Source organism: Sylvia atricapilla, chromosome 17, assembly GCF_009819655.1.
Source record: "Sylvia atricapilla isolate bSylAtr1 chromosome 17, bSylAtr1.pri, whole genome shotgun sequence".
In the NCBI taxonomy this organism is placed as follows: domain Eukaryota; kingdom Metazoa; phylum Chordata; class Aves; order Passeriformes; family Sylviidae; genus Sylvia; species Sylvia atricapilla.
Window position 1 is genome coordinate 12,693,354 of NC_089156.1, and position 13,623 is coordinate 12,706,976.

At 45.1% G+C, this 13,623-nt stretch overlaps 1 protein-coding gene across 1 annotated transcript in view; it reads left to right on the forward strand.

Moving 5' to 3' along the window:
• LOC136369100 (transmembrane protein 132B-like) overlaps positions 1–13,623 on the forward strand; it is a 231,911-nt gene that overhangs the window by 186,224 nt on the left and 32,064 nt on the right. Inside the window, exon 5 of the mRNA XM_066331749.1 lies at positions 1,181–1,324. Coding sequence (XP_066187846.1) covers positions 1,181–1,324 — 144 coding nt within the window. The remainder of the gene's footprint in view (positions 1–1,180; positions 1,325–13,623) is intronic.

The window sequence follows — 13,623 nt, forward strand, 5'->3', positions numbered from 1 at the left end:
GGGCTGGAATGGATCCCTTTGAATTCCCAGATCATTCCTTGTCCCTCTTGTGTGTCAACTTTTGGGCTGGCAGGCAGCACTGCTCCTGCAGAGGCTGCTCCTCTCCAGCCTGCTCCTGCTTATGCCAGCCAGGGGCCTCTGTAGCCACTCATTTGGAGTAATTAATCAACCTGCAGCCACAGAGACACAGAGAAAGGCTGTGCTAATGGAGTCATTAGAGTGCCAGCACTGTGAATTCGTCAGGATTGCAGATAAATGTGGTTAAGCGTCTCTAGGTGGGATTTTGATGGGGAAAGACTGAAAAAAAGTTTATGTGGATGCGTAGTTTTTCTCCTGATGTATTTATGGAAATCACCAGTCAGTTCACAGCAGGGTTAGGTGGAACAGGAAGGAAGGAACGCTGTTGTAAAGGTGGGTAATTGAAGGAAATGGATTTGTTTTGAGAATTTGAGAATTCCCAAAGTCTGGCAGAAGGCTCACACAGTCCTGTGCACCTGTGTGCAAACTCTGAGATAAAGTGTGCTGACTGAGAAGGGTCAAGGGATGGGACAGACAGTGCTGAGAGAGAAATGGAGCTGGAAACAAAGTGTGGCCTTGCAAATAGACCAGATATTTTGGAGAAAAAAAACTATTCAAGTTGCACTGTAGGAGGACCCATGAGGAGTGATTTTAGATGTTTGGCTTTAAGGCATTTACAGCATTGTGTGGGGAATGCTGATGGGCCAAAAAACACTTCTCATGGACTGTAATTAGGAAGTAGTTTGGCTTCTGGTTGTGCTGGTGTGAATTGTAACATCTGTATTGTCTCACCCTTCTCATGAGGCTGAAAATGGAATAAAAGTCTTTAAAACACCTCTCAGGAGCCCCATCTCTGGGTCAGAAAAGGGCATAACTTGACAGTTATCTATATTATCTATATCTATACCATCTGTATCTCTGTATCTCCATATCATCTGTCTCTATCTCTATCTCTATCTCTATCTCTATCTCTTTTTACCAAAACTGGGACTTGGTGGTCCTGCTGCAACTCTTGGCTCAGAAACTTGCTAAAACATTGCTGGGAGCTCCAAGGATGTGTGCCTGTCCCTGTCCCTCCATCCCTGTGCCTGTCCCTGTCACCACCCCCAGTGACATTCTCGTGGTCCTCTAACGCCCTGCCTGTGTCTGTGTGTGCCCCCAGGACACAGAGATCCTCAACACAGCCATCCTCACGGGCAGGATGGTGTCTGTGCCAGTCAAGGTGGTCGCTGTGCAGGAGGACGGCTCCGTGGTCGACGTCTCGGACTCCGCCGAGTGCAGATCCGCGGACGAAGACGTCGTAAAGGTGAGGCACCGGCACAAAATGATCAAAATGCAGTTGTATGTGTTTTATTCCTGGAGTGGTTTGAAAGCAAAACTTGGAGTGAGACACTCCGAGTCAGAAATGCAATTTAATAGGAAGGAAAAAAAAAAAAAAAAAAAAAAGAAATTAAATAAAATAAATGCAATAGCACAAAAGACCACTGACAGAGTCAGAAATGCCACCTGACACCCTGTTGGTCAGGGTGTTGGGAACAGTCCAAACGTCAGCCCTCCTGGAGTGGCAGATGTGGTCCTGTTGGAAGTAGAGATGGTCCTCTAGAGAAGAGGATCCAGAGGTGGGTCCAGTCCTCCTTTGGGAGCCCCGTGGGAACACTGGATGTCTGGTGACACTTGTGGCTCTTTTTTATCCAGGTGGAAATGGTTTGGCTCCTCCTCCATAGGTAGGGCATCTCACAGTGGGATGATGTAATGTGTCATGTGAGCTTTAATGATCCAATAACAGGAAATATCCCCACAGAAGAGTTAAGGAACACTGGGATGATGTCATGTGTGATGTCACTGGTGAGCTTTAATGGCTCATTAACAGGAGATATCCCCATGGAGGCAATGGGAGGCACTGGGGTGATGACCTTTAGTGGCCCATTGACAGAGGATATTCTCTGGGAGGGTGAACAGAGATAAGAAACAATGCCCCGCCCAGTTTTAACAGCTGGCTTGTTATCAGAAATGCAGCCGCTCCCTCCCTCCTGGAATTACAACAGATAAAGGAAAAACATCTCCCCAACCAGGTTTCAACAGATGAAACAGAATAAACATTTTTTTGGTTACATAACCCAAGACAGTTTCTCTCCAGCTGTTTTCCCCAGGTGTTCCCCAGGTGCTCAGGTGGAGGGTGGTGGTGAGGAGGGAGGTCCCAGGGTCAGCACAGTCCCATGGCTGACCCAGAGCTGTCCAATGGTGATGCTGTTTGACACCACAATGACACAAGACTCTGACTTCAGAATTCTGAAAATGACTCCTTTATTTCTGGGCTGTGTCTCCCTTTTATACCATTGCCCACAGCCCAATCTGATTGGTGACACAGAGACAAACCTCTTCACTGCCATTGCTCAGAGCACAGGGACATCAAGGAGAAGTCCCTCCTGGGGAAAGGGATGAATAACAAAGGGACAGCTCCAAAAGCACTCCTCTTGTTTACAGAAAATCCCCTGGGAAAATAATTTCAGCAAAGCAAAACACCTCAGGGCTACAGAGTGCTGATGGGAAAGGCCATGGCTGCTGTTCCCCAGGTGTGTCACAGTAGGACACAAAATAAAGACACTTGACCCCAGTCAGGAGGCAATAGAAATCAGAAGGTTTATTTACAATTCATTCAGCTCTTTTATTACACACTGTGCTAAAAAAACACGTTATTGGTCCATAGGCCTGTCACCTCTCCCATTGGCTGGGTAAGAGAAATAGCAAACAACACCTCTTGTTATGGGAAAGGAAGACTCATTATACAAGGTCGTTTTGGGAGAATGAAAAACTGTGGAAAATTTTCCTTTGAGGAGATCTAGCTTATCTCAAGCTCAGAAAATATCAAGTCCACACAGGTGGGAAATCAGCTCCTTCCAGAGGGGTCTGTGCTCCTCTGTGGCTGCTCCGTGTCCATCCCCTCACAGCAATAATGCAGATTATTGGCACAGAGGGCAGGAAGCTCCCTTCATGCTCTGCCTGCATCGCCAGCCAAGAGTTTCTCATAATTAAACATCCTGAACTGTACCAACATCTGGAGGAGAGTGACAGCAATGGGAAATAACAAGCAGATTGCAAAAAGTCTTCAAATGAGAGCTGGGAGCTTTTAAACAACCTTGTGCTGTGTTTTAGTGGATTTTTTTTTTTTTTTTAATATTGTGTTCAAGTGGTTCTGTCTCCCTGACACTGCAATGAAAATTGTGTTAATGTGATTTTATCAACACTCTGCCTGCCTGACTTCTGACACCATTGCATGGCTTTCAGCTTTTAGCTCATTATTATTATTTTTAGGCATAAAAGAGGTGCTTTTGAATATCTTGAATAGATTAATTCGTTTTATTATGTGGTTTGGGGGTGCTCTTGTTTAGAATGAATTTAAAACTTGACTACAGAGAATTCTGTATGGGGTGAGGTTTTTTGGTATTATTTATGGATTCCATATTTTCCCTTAGGTATCAAATATTGATACCTAAGGGAAAATATGGAACCCATAAATAGGGAAAGAAAAAAAAATCCCATTTTCTTTTTCTGGAAACCAAATTTCTTTGAAGGTCCTTACCCAAAGAACATGGATTAATATCTTTATAACTAAATTAATTGCCAAATGGAAATACTGCCTTGATAAATGTTGCTATTCTTTGTATTTTTTCTCTGTGTAGCATACAGCTATTATCTGATTTGTGACTATTATTTATCAATTGATAAACATGAACAATGAACCGTGTATTATAAACTCAAGCATCGAGTTGTGTATCATCAACATATTGCTGTTGATATGTCTTCTGTTTGCACTTCAGAAAACCAGATCCAGATCCAAAAGATGATGTGTGGAGACTTTTATTTTTATTAATTGAGTTTCTAGGGCTTGCTGTACTTTGAGAATACTGGACTGAACCAGACAGGATTTGCACTGTAAAGTTTTTTGGGTTTTTTTTTGGTAGTGACTTGGTATAAATCAGAACTTCATTTGCCTGATTTAGGAAATTTTTTGGGTCTCGAATCACTGACAGCAGGCAATGTGCTTGGGACTCTCTCCCAGACCTGGTACCTGTCTCAAATATTTTGACACAACCAACAAACCCAAGAGGTGTGAACGTGGTGTTTGTTGAGTTGATATTGCCTCATCCTGGCGGTCTAAACTGGGGGTAATGTTATTTTAGTGAAAATTGCAGCATACTTGTGTGATTTCAGTCACAAATTACCGAGATCGAATGCCGTTCAGGCATAATTTTTTAACTGCAAATATATGTATTGGTTGCAAGATTGAATCCATAACAATTAATTAGCTGAGTTAAAATTTAGCACAGCCTTTATGTGCCTATATTTTTTCAGAAAAATGCATATTCCCTTTACAAGCCCCTTTGGCAAAGTCAATATTGACTTTGCTTCTGAGTTTCTGTTGCCTTTTCCATACAGGTTGTAGTGCTAAACCCTCTAATGAGAGTTGTCAGGCATTTTGGATCTAATTGCCTTATCTTAAGCTTCTTTTCACTGTTAATTCTGCCTTCATTGTTTCTTTGATACCGGAGACATTTTCCTATTCTTTTGGGCAGAATAGAGTGTTGCATCCTGAACCTTTTATTTCTGTTTAACAGCTAATGATTTAATAGCCAATTAATGAGACGATTCTTTGATCACTGCTTTAACATCGTTATTTTCAGTTGAGACAGCAAATTGAAGTTAGATTAAATAAAAACAGGCTTCCACCCGGGCTCTTAGGTATTTATACAAAATGTGTTTCTCTGGGCAGCGACCTGATGCTGCTCAGAGATGGGCAGAGAGATAAGAGGTAAGGAAGTGATTTATTTGTGTGCCAGAGATGTGAATCCTCCCCGTTCTCAGCCTAACAGTTTAACAACTTCCCAACAAGTGAATATTTCAGCTCCCTTTTCCAAAGCCTACCTAATTAGTGCTAAATATAATTAAACACACCAGGAGATTTTTTTTTTTTTTTTGACCTTGCATTTTTAGCATGTGATCCTCAAAGGAATCTGAATTTTCTTTGGTTCATCCCAATCCCCGATTCCTGGATTTGGACACAAACCCAAATCCTGACCAACCTTTCCCCTGGAACTGGCTGCCCTCTAAAATAGTTTGATGGAAACATTCCTGGAAGTCAATGAAAGTCTTATGCTTATTCCATTATTTAAAAGGAACATTTAATGCTGTTGGCATTTGAGTGAAAAGATTGGCTTTATGATTAAGGCGCTGAAACGCTTCTCAGCATTAATTTCCATATCTCTTGCTGATTTCCTGTGTGACTGTGGGTAAATCACTCGTTCCCCTTGGAATCTCTCTTCCTTATCCACTAACAAGGAGTGAAATTCATCCTTCTCCCCTCCTCCCCTTGCATTAAATGGTCTCTAAAGCTTCTCTTGACTCTGAATGGCCAAAATCCTCATTTTCACCTCAGTGGCCTTCTGCCATGGACTCCTCTCTTCCAGGGCTCCTCTCCCTGTGTCCTCCTGCCTTTTCTGCAAACCCTAAATAAATCCATGGGGTTGAAAAGAGAGGGATGGTGGAAACTTGGCAGAAGTTGATTCCAGAAGGTTTATTGCGGGAGGAAATGGACCCTGAGGGGTTTTGGCAGCCTTTAGTCAGAAGCTCCAGGCGAGGTTCATGCCCTCCTTTGTAAAAGTGCCTTTAAAAGCCTGAACTGCAGTAATTCCACGCGAAGGAAAAATTCTGAAGACTCTGGAGTTTTGTGGCGGTGGTAAACACCGCCATCAGCATCAAATGAAGGAATTTTAAGGACAGCTTCTTAGTCCAAATGTTTATCTCAGTGACTGAAAGCGAGACAGCTGCCCAATTAATTCATCCTTCCATTAGTCATAATTCCATGTGCTTCGCAAGTTTCGCAGAAAGTGACTGATAGTTCCAGTTAATCCCCGCAGTCACTCAATGCCTCACACCGTGGACTAATTTAGCCTAATTTTAATTTTTTTTTTTAGGAGTTAAGGGGCCTCCCCCTGCCCGTTTCTGCCCACACATGGAGTAGGAGCAGGTTCCCCGTGCCCAGCACAGGCACACGGAGAACAATGGTGTTCAATAATTCCCCCTGAACTCCATCTGTGCCACAATGTGCCTCCCCTGTTATCTTGCTGGAGGAAAGCTCTTCAATGAATTATTTTTCACCTTTTCATAATTTCCTGTCTAATTATAATGAAAGTAAAAATTCAAAACCGTTCCTGCCCTCTGCTTTTTCGAACACAAACCTTATCTTGAACTCTCCGTAATTAACGGTAAAACAATAGAAGACCTAATTTTCCTGGCAGCAGGCAGCCAGGCTTTATCTAACATGCAGAAAAAAAACCCCATTGTAACAAAGGCTGGGAAGGTAATAGCTGAAATAGATTAAATCTGAAGAGAGTTCTTCCTTCTTCCAGACAAAGCAGATGAGTGACTGAGGACCTTGTCCAACAGCCCTGGGCACAGAGATCTCCAACTCTGGCACAAAAACTGCTACAAGGATCCACGGGCAAAAAAACAACCAGGGGAATGGAGGGATTCTGAGCTTCTCCAGCGTAGATGACACGGAATTTTTGAGAACAATCCCTTGCTGCAGACTCACAGCACATTCTTAGGACAATTTACAGAAAGAAGCGCCTGCCTGGAGTCGTTAAATACAACTATTTATGCAGCAGCTCTGAAAACAAAGCCAGAGCTTGTAATTTGCAAGTTCTGCAGCTGCTTTGCCGTTAAAGTATGTGATCAAAACCGTAATGGACTTGCACATAAAGCAGAGCTAATCTTGTTCCTCCATCTATCATATTTTTGAGTACCTATCCCTGTATTCCCTAACAGCTTTATTTTGTGGTCACTCGGGCAGAAATTACCTTCCTCCAGGAGGCCAAACTCTTCCTGGAAGCAGTGAAAATCCTCTCTGCTTGTTTATATGATGGATTTACTTTGGTGTCACTTGATTTGTTGCACTATTAATTTCAAGCCGGATCTCTTATTTTCCAAGTGATCTTTTTCTTCAGTGAAACGGTTCAGGGCTGGCAGCCCTGGAGATGTGACTGCCCCAGAGCAGGGGCCAGGCTGGGGCTGAAAAAGCTTTTGGAGTGTGAGTGTTTAATTTGCTGAGTCCTTCTCCCTGTCCGTCCTTTCAATCTCACCTGATGAGTGCCAGTGAGTCAGTGCCACCAGCTGTGAGCAGCCCCAGGGCAGTGCCAGCCCCGTGCTCAGCTGTCCCCAGGAGCTGGCAGGGACTGGACACTGTAGTGCAGGGCACAGCTCCTGCAATTGTGACTCCCCTGGTGCCTGGCAGAGGCAGGAGCTTCATGGCAGGGAACATTCCTGAACAGGAGGATTATTGGGTGATGCTGTTTTGTACTACAGTGACACAGACTCTGATTTCAGAAGGCTGAAAATGACTCCTTTATTTCTGGGCTGTGTCTCCCTTTTATACCATTGCCCACAGCCCAATCTGATTGGTGACACAGAGACAAACCTCTTCACTGCCATTGCTCAGAGCACAGGGACATCAAGGAGAAGTCCCTCCTGGGGAAAGGGATGAATAACAAAGGGACAGCTCCAAAAACATTTCTCCTGGGCACAGAAAATCCCCTGGGGAAGGAATTTCAGAAAACCAGAACACCTCAGGTCTGGAACCAGGGCTACAGTTGGGAGCTGAGGAGTCTCTGTGGGACTGAGGAGTTGTCTTTATCTCTCTGCTCTGTTTCTGCTTGCTGTGTCTCAGCAGTGCCGTGGTGATGACAGGGACACTCCTGTCCCAGGAGGATTTATTGGCCAAGGAAGAGTTGTCTTGTTTAACATCTTGCCTTTTGTATCTCTAGACTGATATGCCCAAGTTGGGGCAATAATGAATTATCATCGAGCTGTTTGCAATTCATCAAACTTATAAATCAGAGCTACTTACGATTTCTGGTTATTTTGGACAAAAACCCCTCATTCTCTTTGTCCCCATAGAAAGTTCATCTTTATGAGTCATTGGGGATGGGCAGGAGAGCACATCAGATCTCTCTACAATACATCTGCTGTTGAATTAAGGATTTTACTCTTTGTTGAAATATCAGAGGTTCTGACATCCAGGTCACCAGATTCTGCTAATTAGTTTTCTGGCTTGACAAAATATGATCAGAACAGAGGACCACAGCCACTCACTGCATATTAAAGATTCAGCTTAAAACAAGAGCATTTTAAGCAACAGGTGGAAATCTATATTGTCTTAGTCTTGTGCCAAGCTGAAACTTTGTGTTTGGAGTTCTATTTGCACACAAACCAGTTCCATGTATAGCAATAAGGATGCCAGGGAGGCAACGGCACAAAATCACATATTGAGGAATTAATATTCTGTATACAGCACACGTTGTACACAGTTGATAGCAAAATATATGTGTGTGCCTTCCTGGAGCTATTTTTGAACGCACACAGTCTTCAAAGCCAGCTTGAGGAAAACAGTGTTTTGTCTGGGAGAAGGATTCGTTGGGAACAGACCACACCGACATGTGCAATTACACAGATTTCGGCAGAGATGCTTATGGTGTCTTCCAAGGCACCAGCTGCTACTTCAGAGGAAGAAAACAATTCTATGGCTTAGCATTTGGCTGCTCCGAGAGCAGAAATGCAAAGGGCACGGATCCCAGTCCTGGGAAACAATCATTACCCAAACCGTGGCATTGCTTAGGATAAACTCTGAATATTTTATGCTAAGAAATGCAGAGAGTAAATAAACATCTCAGTCCAGGCTCAACAAAGGCAGCAATAAGTAGCTGTTGTTGGGAGAAAATGACAAACTTTTACAGGCTTTTCCTCCAGGTTCTGTAGGACATCAACTCTACTTTGTAAACTTTGTCCTAGCTGGCCATTTAAATATTCTAAATGCAGCTATGTGAACCTCATGATTCCGAGGCTTTTACCCCTCTTGAACTCTCATTCTGGCTGGGCAAATTAATTCAGATTCCCTGTTGTCATCAGAACCCCTGGGGCCATGCTGTGCTCTCAGCTAAAGTGTTTGACAGGCGCTGGAGTGACAGGGGCAGCACAGAGGGCAGGCTGGTGTGAAAATTAAAGCAGCCATTAGCTGTCAGCACCGGGATGAGAGCGGAGCCTTCATCTATCTGCTGCCCTTCCCTGCTGTGGGAGCTGAGGGAAGTGGCCCTGGGCAGCACAGGGTTGGCACAACATCCCACCTGAGCCACAGGTGTGAAAATGCACCCCCAGTGCTGCACCCACTCACAGGTGTGGCCCTGGTTCGTTCCTGAGGTGTTCTGGGTTTCTGAAATTCCTTCCCCAGGGGATTTTCTGTGCCCAGGAGAAATGTTTTTGGAGCTGTCCCTTTGTTATTCATCCCTTTCCCCAGGAGGGACTTCTCCTTGATGTCCCTGTGCTCTGAGCAATGGCAGTGAAGAGGTTTGTCTCTGTGTCACCAATCAGATTGGGCTGTGGGGAATGGTATAAAAGGGAGACACAGCCCAGAAATAAAGGAGTCATTTTCAGAATTCTGAAGTTCAGAATCTGTGTCGTTGTGGTGTAAAGCAGCATCACACAGGTCTCTTCCTTCCCAGACAACTCAGCAGCTGTTTGCTGCTATTTGCACTGGCAGCAGCCAAAGCTTTGCCATCCCCCAGCTCCTGTGGGTCACAGTTGGGTTTTGGAGGCAGTTGGGGGGTTATTTTTGTGGTTTAAGTCACCCACAGCTGTGCTTTAGGAGCGTGTTCCGAGATGCACTCCCTTGAGGTACAGAACTGCAATTGGAGATGGAGATGGGGAGGCTGACATGGCACCATCAGTTTGAAGTACAGTTAATTTTTCTGACAGAATCTGTTGACAGTAGCCAGCTCCTTTTCTCCTCTGTGGGCAAAGGGAGGCTTTTTCTTGCTAGGTTTTAAATTATTTGTATTTTTTGCATTCTCTTTATATGGAACTGGAATTCAGAGTGAAAACTGGTTTGGTGTTCTTCATGGGATGAAGAACAGGAGGAGAACTGACACATAGGATTGGGGTGTAACTGAGATTCTGAGGGGAATGGGGAAAACCCAGCCTTCAACAATAGTATTTAATGCTGGATTATTGAATCAGGCAACTCATTAAATGAGGATGAAAGAACAAAGTGAAGCTATAAATGGATTTCTTTCTTCGTTTGCCTGAAGTATGGAAGAGTTGCACTGGGTTTTTCTCTTCTTCCAATTAATTACACACTCTAGGGAGAGGCTCCCTCAGCTTCAGTTTGAGCAGTGGCTTCAATGGTTAACTAAATGTCAGGATTTAGCATTTTGTTTTGTGTTGTCAATTATTAAGGTCTGATTTATACTCATGGCACTCTTCCAAGACATCTACTCCCACATCTAAGACTTCTTGAATTGCTAGAGTTGTTTTTGTGAGTTGTGCCAGGCTATTGGAGAATGGTCCAGGTATATCTTTAAAAATACCAGAAGTGTTCAGCGTTGATTAAACTTCAAAATTTGCATCTGTCCAACAAGAAGTTGAGGGGCAGATTTGGAACCCTGTGACACTTGGCTGGGGAATTAAACAGCATTCCACCGAATTCACTGCGAAAATTAATCAATTTTGTTAATATTAAGTTGTTGAGTTTTACTCCTTTGATGAATTTCTCCTGAGGAAAAGCACTGGAAGTGCTCCACGATTTTAGGACAAATAGGCATGGTGCTGGGGCTCAGTCAGAGCAGTCAGCTCCCAGCCCTGGCTCTGGCAGTGACTCCTGGAGCCAGACCTGGGAAGCAGCAGCAGCCTCACAGTCACCTTGGCGCTCCAGGCAGCTCCACATCAGCACTTTCATTTCATGTTTGGTGCAGATGTTCACAACGGGAACAAACGTTTCATTGTTCACAGTGGGATGGCAAAAGACTTGATTTCATTTAAAGATATGGTCGTTCTGATTGCAAAGCAAACACAGGGTAACAAAAGCAGAGTGTGGCAGCAAAGGGGGAGGCAGAAAGGGCTGGTGAACCCAGGGGTGGAGGCAGAACCTGCTGGAGAACCCAGGGTGTGGAGGTGGAACCTGCTGGGGAACCCAGGGTGTGGAGGTGGAACCTGCTGGGCTGCAGGATGGAAATCTCCCTCCAACACGAGCCTGGCCCAAAATCCCTGTGAGCTGGAGGGGAATAATGAGCACAGAGACCTGAACTGGGGCAAGTGCCAGGCTGTGAACTGAACATTTCCCTCACTGGCACAGGGAGTTTCTTTGTGTGGATCACTGATGGAGTGCCCTCGTTGTGCCCAGCCCTGCAGGTCCAGGTGAGTGCCCGCCCTGCAGCTGTGCCAGATGTGCAGCAGCTCCCTGGGGCTGGCTGCAATTCAGATTTTGGCAGGGCTGAGCCTTCCCTGAGCTCCTTGTAACCAGAGCACAGAGCAGGCTGAGAGCACCAGTGAAGGGGCCTGGAGTGGACACTGGTCAGCCTGGATTTGGGCACAAATGAATTGCAATTTTCCATGTCCAGGAGCCCCAGGGGAATTCTTTGCTGTGGTCACCACCCAAACTGGTGGAAGGAGCAGAGATTTGAACGGATTTGAGTCCCATGGCCAGGCCCAAGAGGGTTTGCTCAGGGGATGTGCTCAGAGAGCAGCCACAGAGGTGCAATCCAGATGGGAATATTCCACACACAGATAAATTACTTTCCCCTGAACCCCCAGGTCGCTCTCTGACTTTCATCTCCTACTTGCTACAGCTACCAAAGGATGAGTTGATGTGAAGAACAGATTTAATTTCTTAATCAATGTGCAATTTTTCTTTGTACTGCCGTTCTCTGGATGCAAACACCCCGAGCTGAGGGGGGAGCAGCAGCACCCAAATAAAGGGATGAGGAATGGGGGTTGCCTGGCAGAACTGTCAGCAAGGGACTCCTTTGTGTGAGAGGCATCGTCACTAGAGAGGAGCTCCCAGCAGGAAATGCTGGCTCCTATTTATATCATTTATTTATTTGCTTTTTTGCCAATTGCTGGTCCTGAGATTGCTGTCAGGATTTAATTTGCAATCCCTCCCCGGTGGCTCTCAGGTTTCCTTCTGAACACATAAGAGGAAATCCTTAAGACACACAGCTCTTCCTTAGATCTCTTACAATCAGCATTGTGCACTGCAGAGCCGAATTAATGTATGCCCTTCCTTATTGTTTCCTTTCTTAATTCATTTCTTTCCATAAAGGCTCAGCAAGCACCAATTTTCCAAGTGAGTTTTTAATCGCCTGAGCTCAGCATGATTACTGTCTCACAATCTAGTTGCCATTTGATGCAATCAGCACTGCAGAATACAACTTTTTTTTTTCCCTCTCTCTCTCTTTCCCCCAAACTGAATGCTACGTGTCCAGCTGATAACACTGCAAAGAAAAACACTCACAGTGCTGTGTGAGAAAATATAACCTGTGATTGCCAAAGCCTCCCCCAGCCAAGTGCATGGAGGTGAAGGGAAACACTCCTGTGAGATGGGGCACAAAGAAATTTATTATTCCAATGCAAAGAGGCTGGGGAGGCGGAGAGGGAAGGAAGGGGAAGATGGGAACACGGAGTGCTGAAGTGTTTCTTGCTGCTGGGATGTTTGTTTTCAAAGGGCCTTTCAAGAGCACACGTTGCCCCGGGGAGATTTTTCACTCCACATCTTTTATTGCCACCCCACAAATAAAAAAAAAGATTTCAAAGCACCCATACTGGAAATCTACAGGCTTAAATAGCTCCTGCCACACAGAAGCTGGAGACTTTTAGATCTCCCCAACCTGCAGTGAGTTTGGAGTGAGAGATTATTGGAGTGAAATGAGAAAACGCTTCCTTGGAGTAAATGCTTCATTGCTGTGTTTTTTAAGCACATTTTGTGGCGCTACAAATGCCAGGCAAATGTTTTCAAAATGGCCAAGTGGAGATCAGGATCTGAGTGTAAAAAGTAGGGGCAAAGTGAAGGACAGAGAGAGTGGAAGGGAAGCAGCAGCTGCAAATCCTGGGTCGTGTCTCCTTCCAGCCCATCCTGCAGCAGCCCCAGAGCCCCCTGCTCCTGCAGAGCACCAGGATTTGGTGCCTTTGGGTCCCTTTGGTAACCCTGGCAGAAAGCCACAGCTGGATCCTGGTTCCATGACCAGGGTGAGGTGGGGAGTGAGACCCCGAGAGGCTCCTCTGTTTTATTGCTGAACAAACCCAAAGCCCACAGATGTTCCCCACTGCTGCCCGTGCATCCCGTGCCACTGGAGCTGCTGGAGCCTGTTTGTTGTGCTGCTGGTGAGTTTGAAGTCTCCCAGACAGCCATTTGCTGAGACCTTCTGTTCCTCACCAACTTGACAGCGTGGCTCGTTCCGTGGCCGTATGTTATTATTGATGTTTTCATCTCGTGGAACCCGTTCTGCTGAGGGGGAAAAAAAAATAAAAATCTTAGTGCCAACTTTGATCTCCTTAATTCTCATCAGAAGAATTAAGCTTTGGCCCATTTGAGGAGTGCACAGATGGTTTTGTACAGGAGTGTGGCTCCTTGGAGAAGGCTGCTGACCTTGTGTGAGTCAGGGATCCTGTTTGGTGAGAATGAAGAGATCCTGAAATGGGATCCTGCTGCTGCCTGTCTCTCAAATGATTCTTTCTCTGTCTGTCACTGGGAGTTTGGGAAGAGCTGCAGCAAGCTCAGGGAAA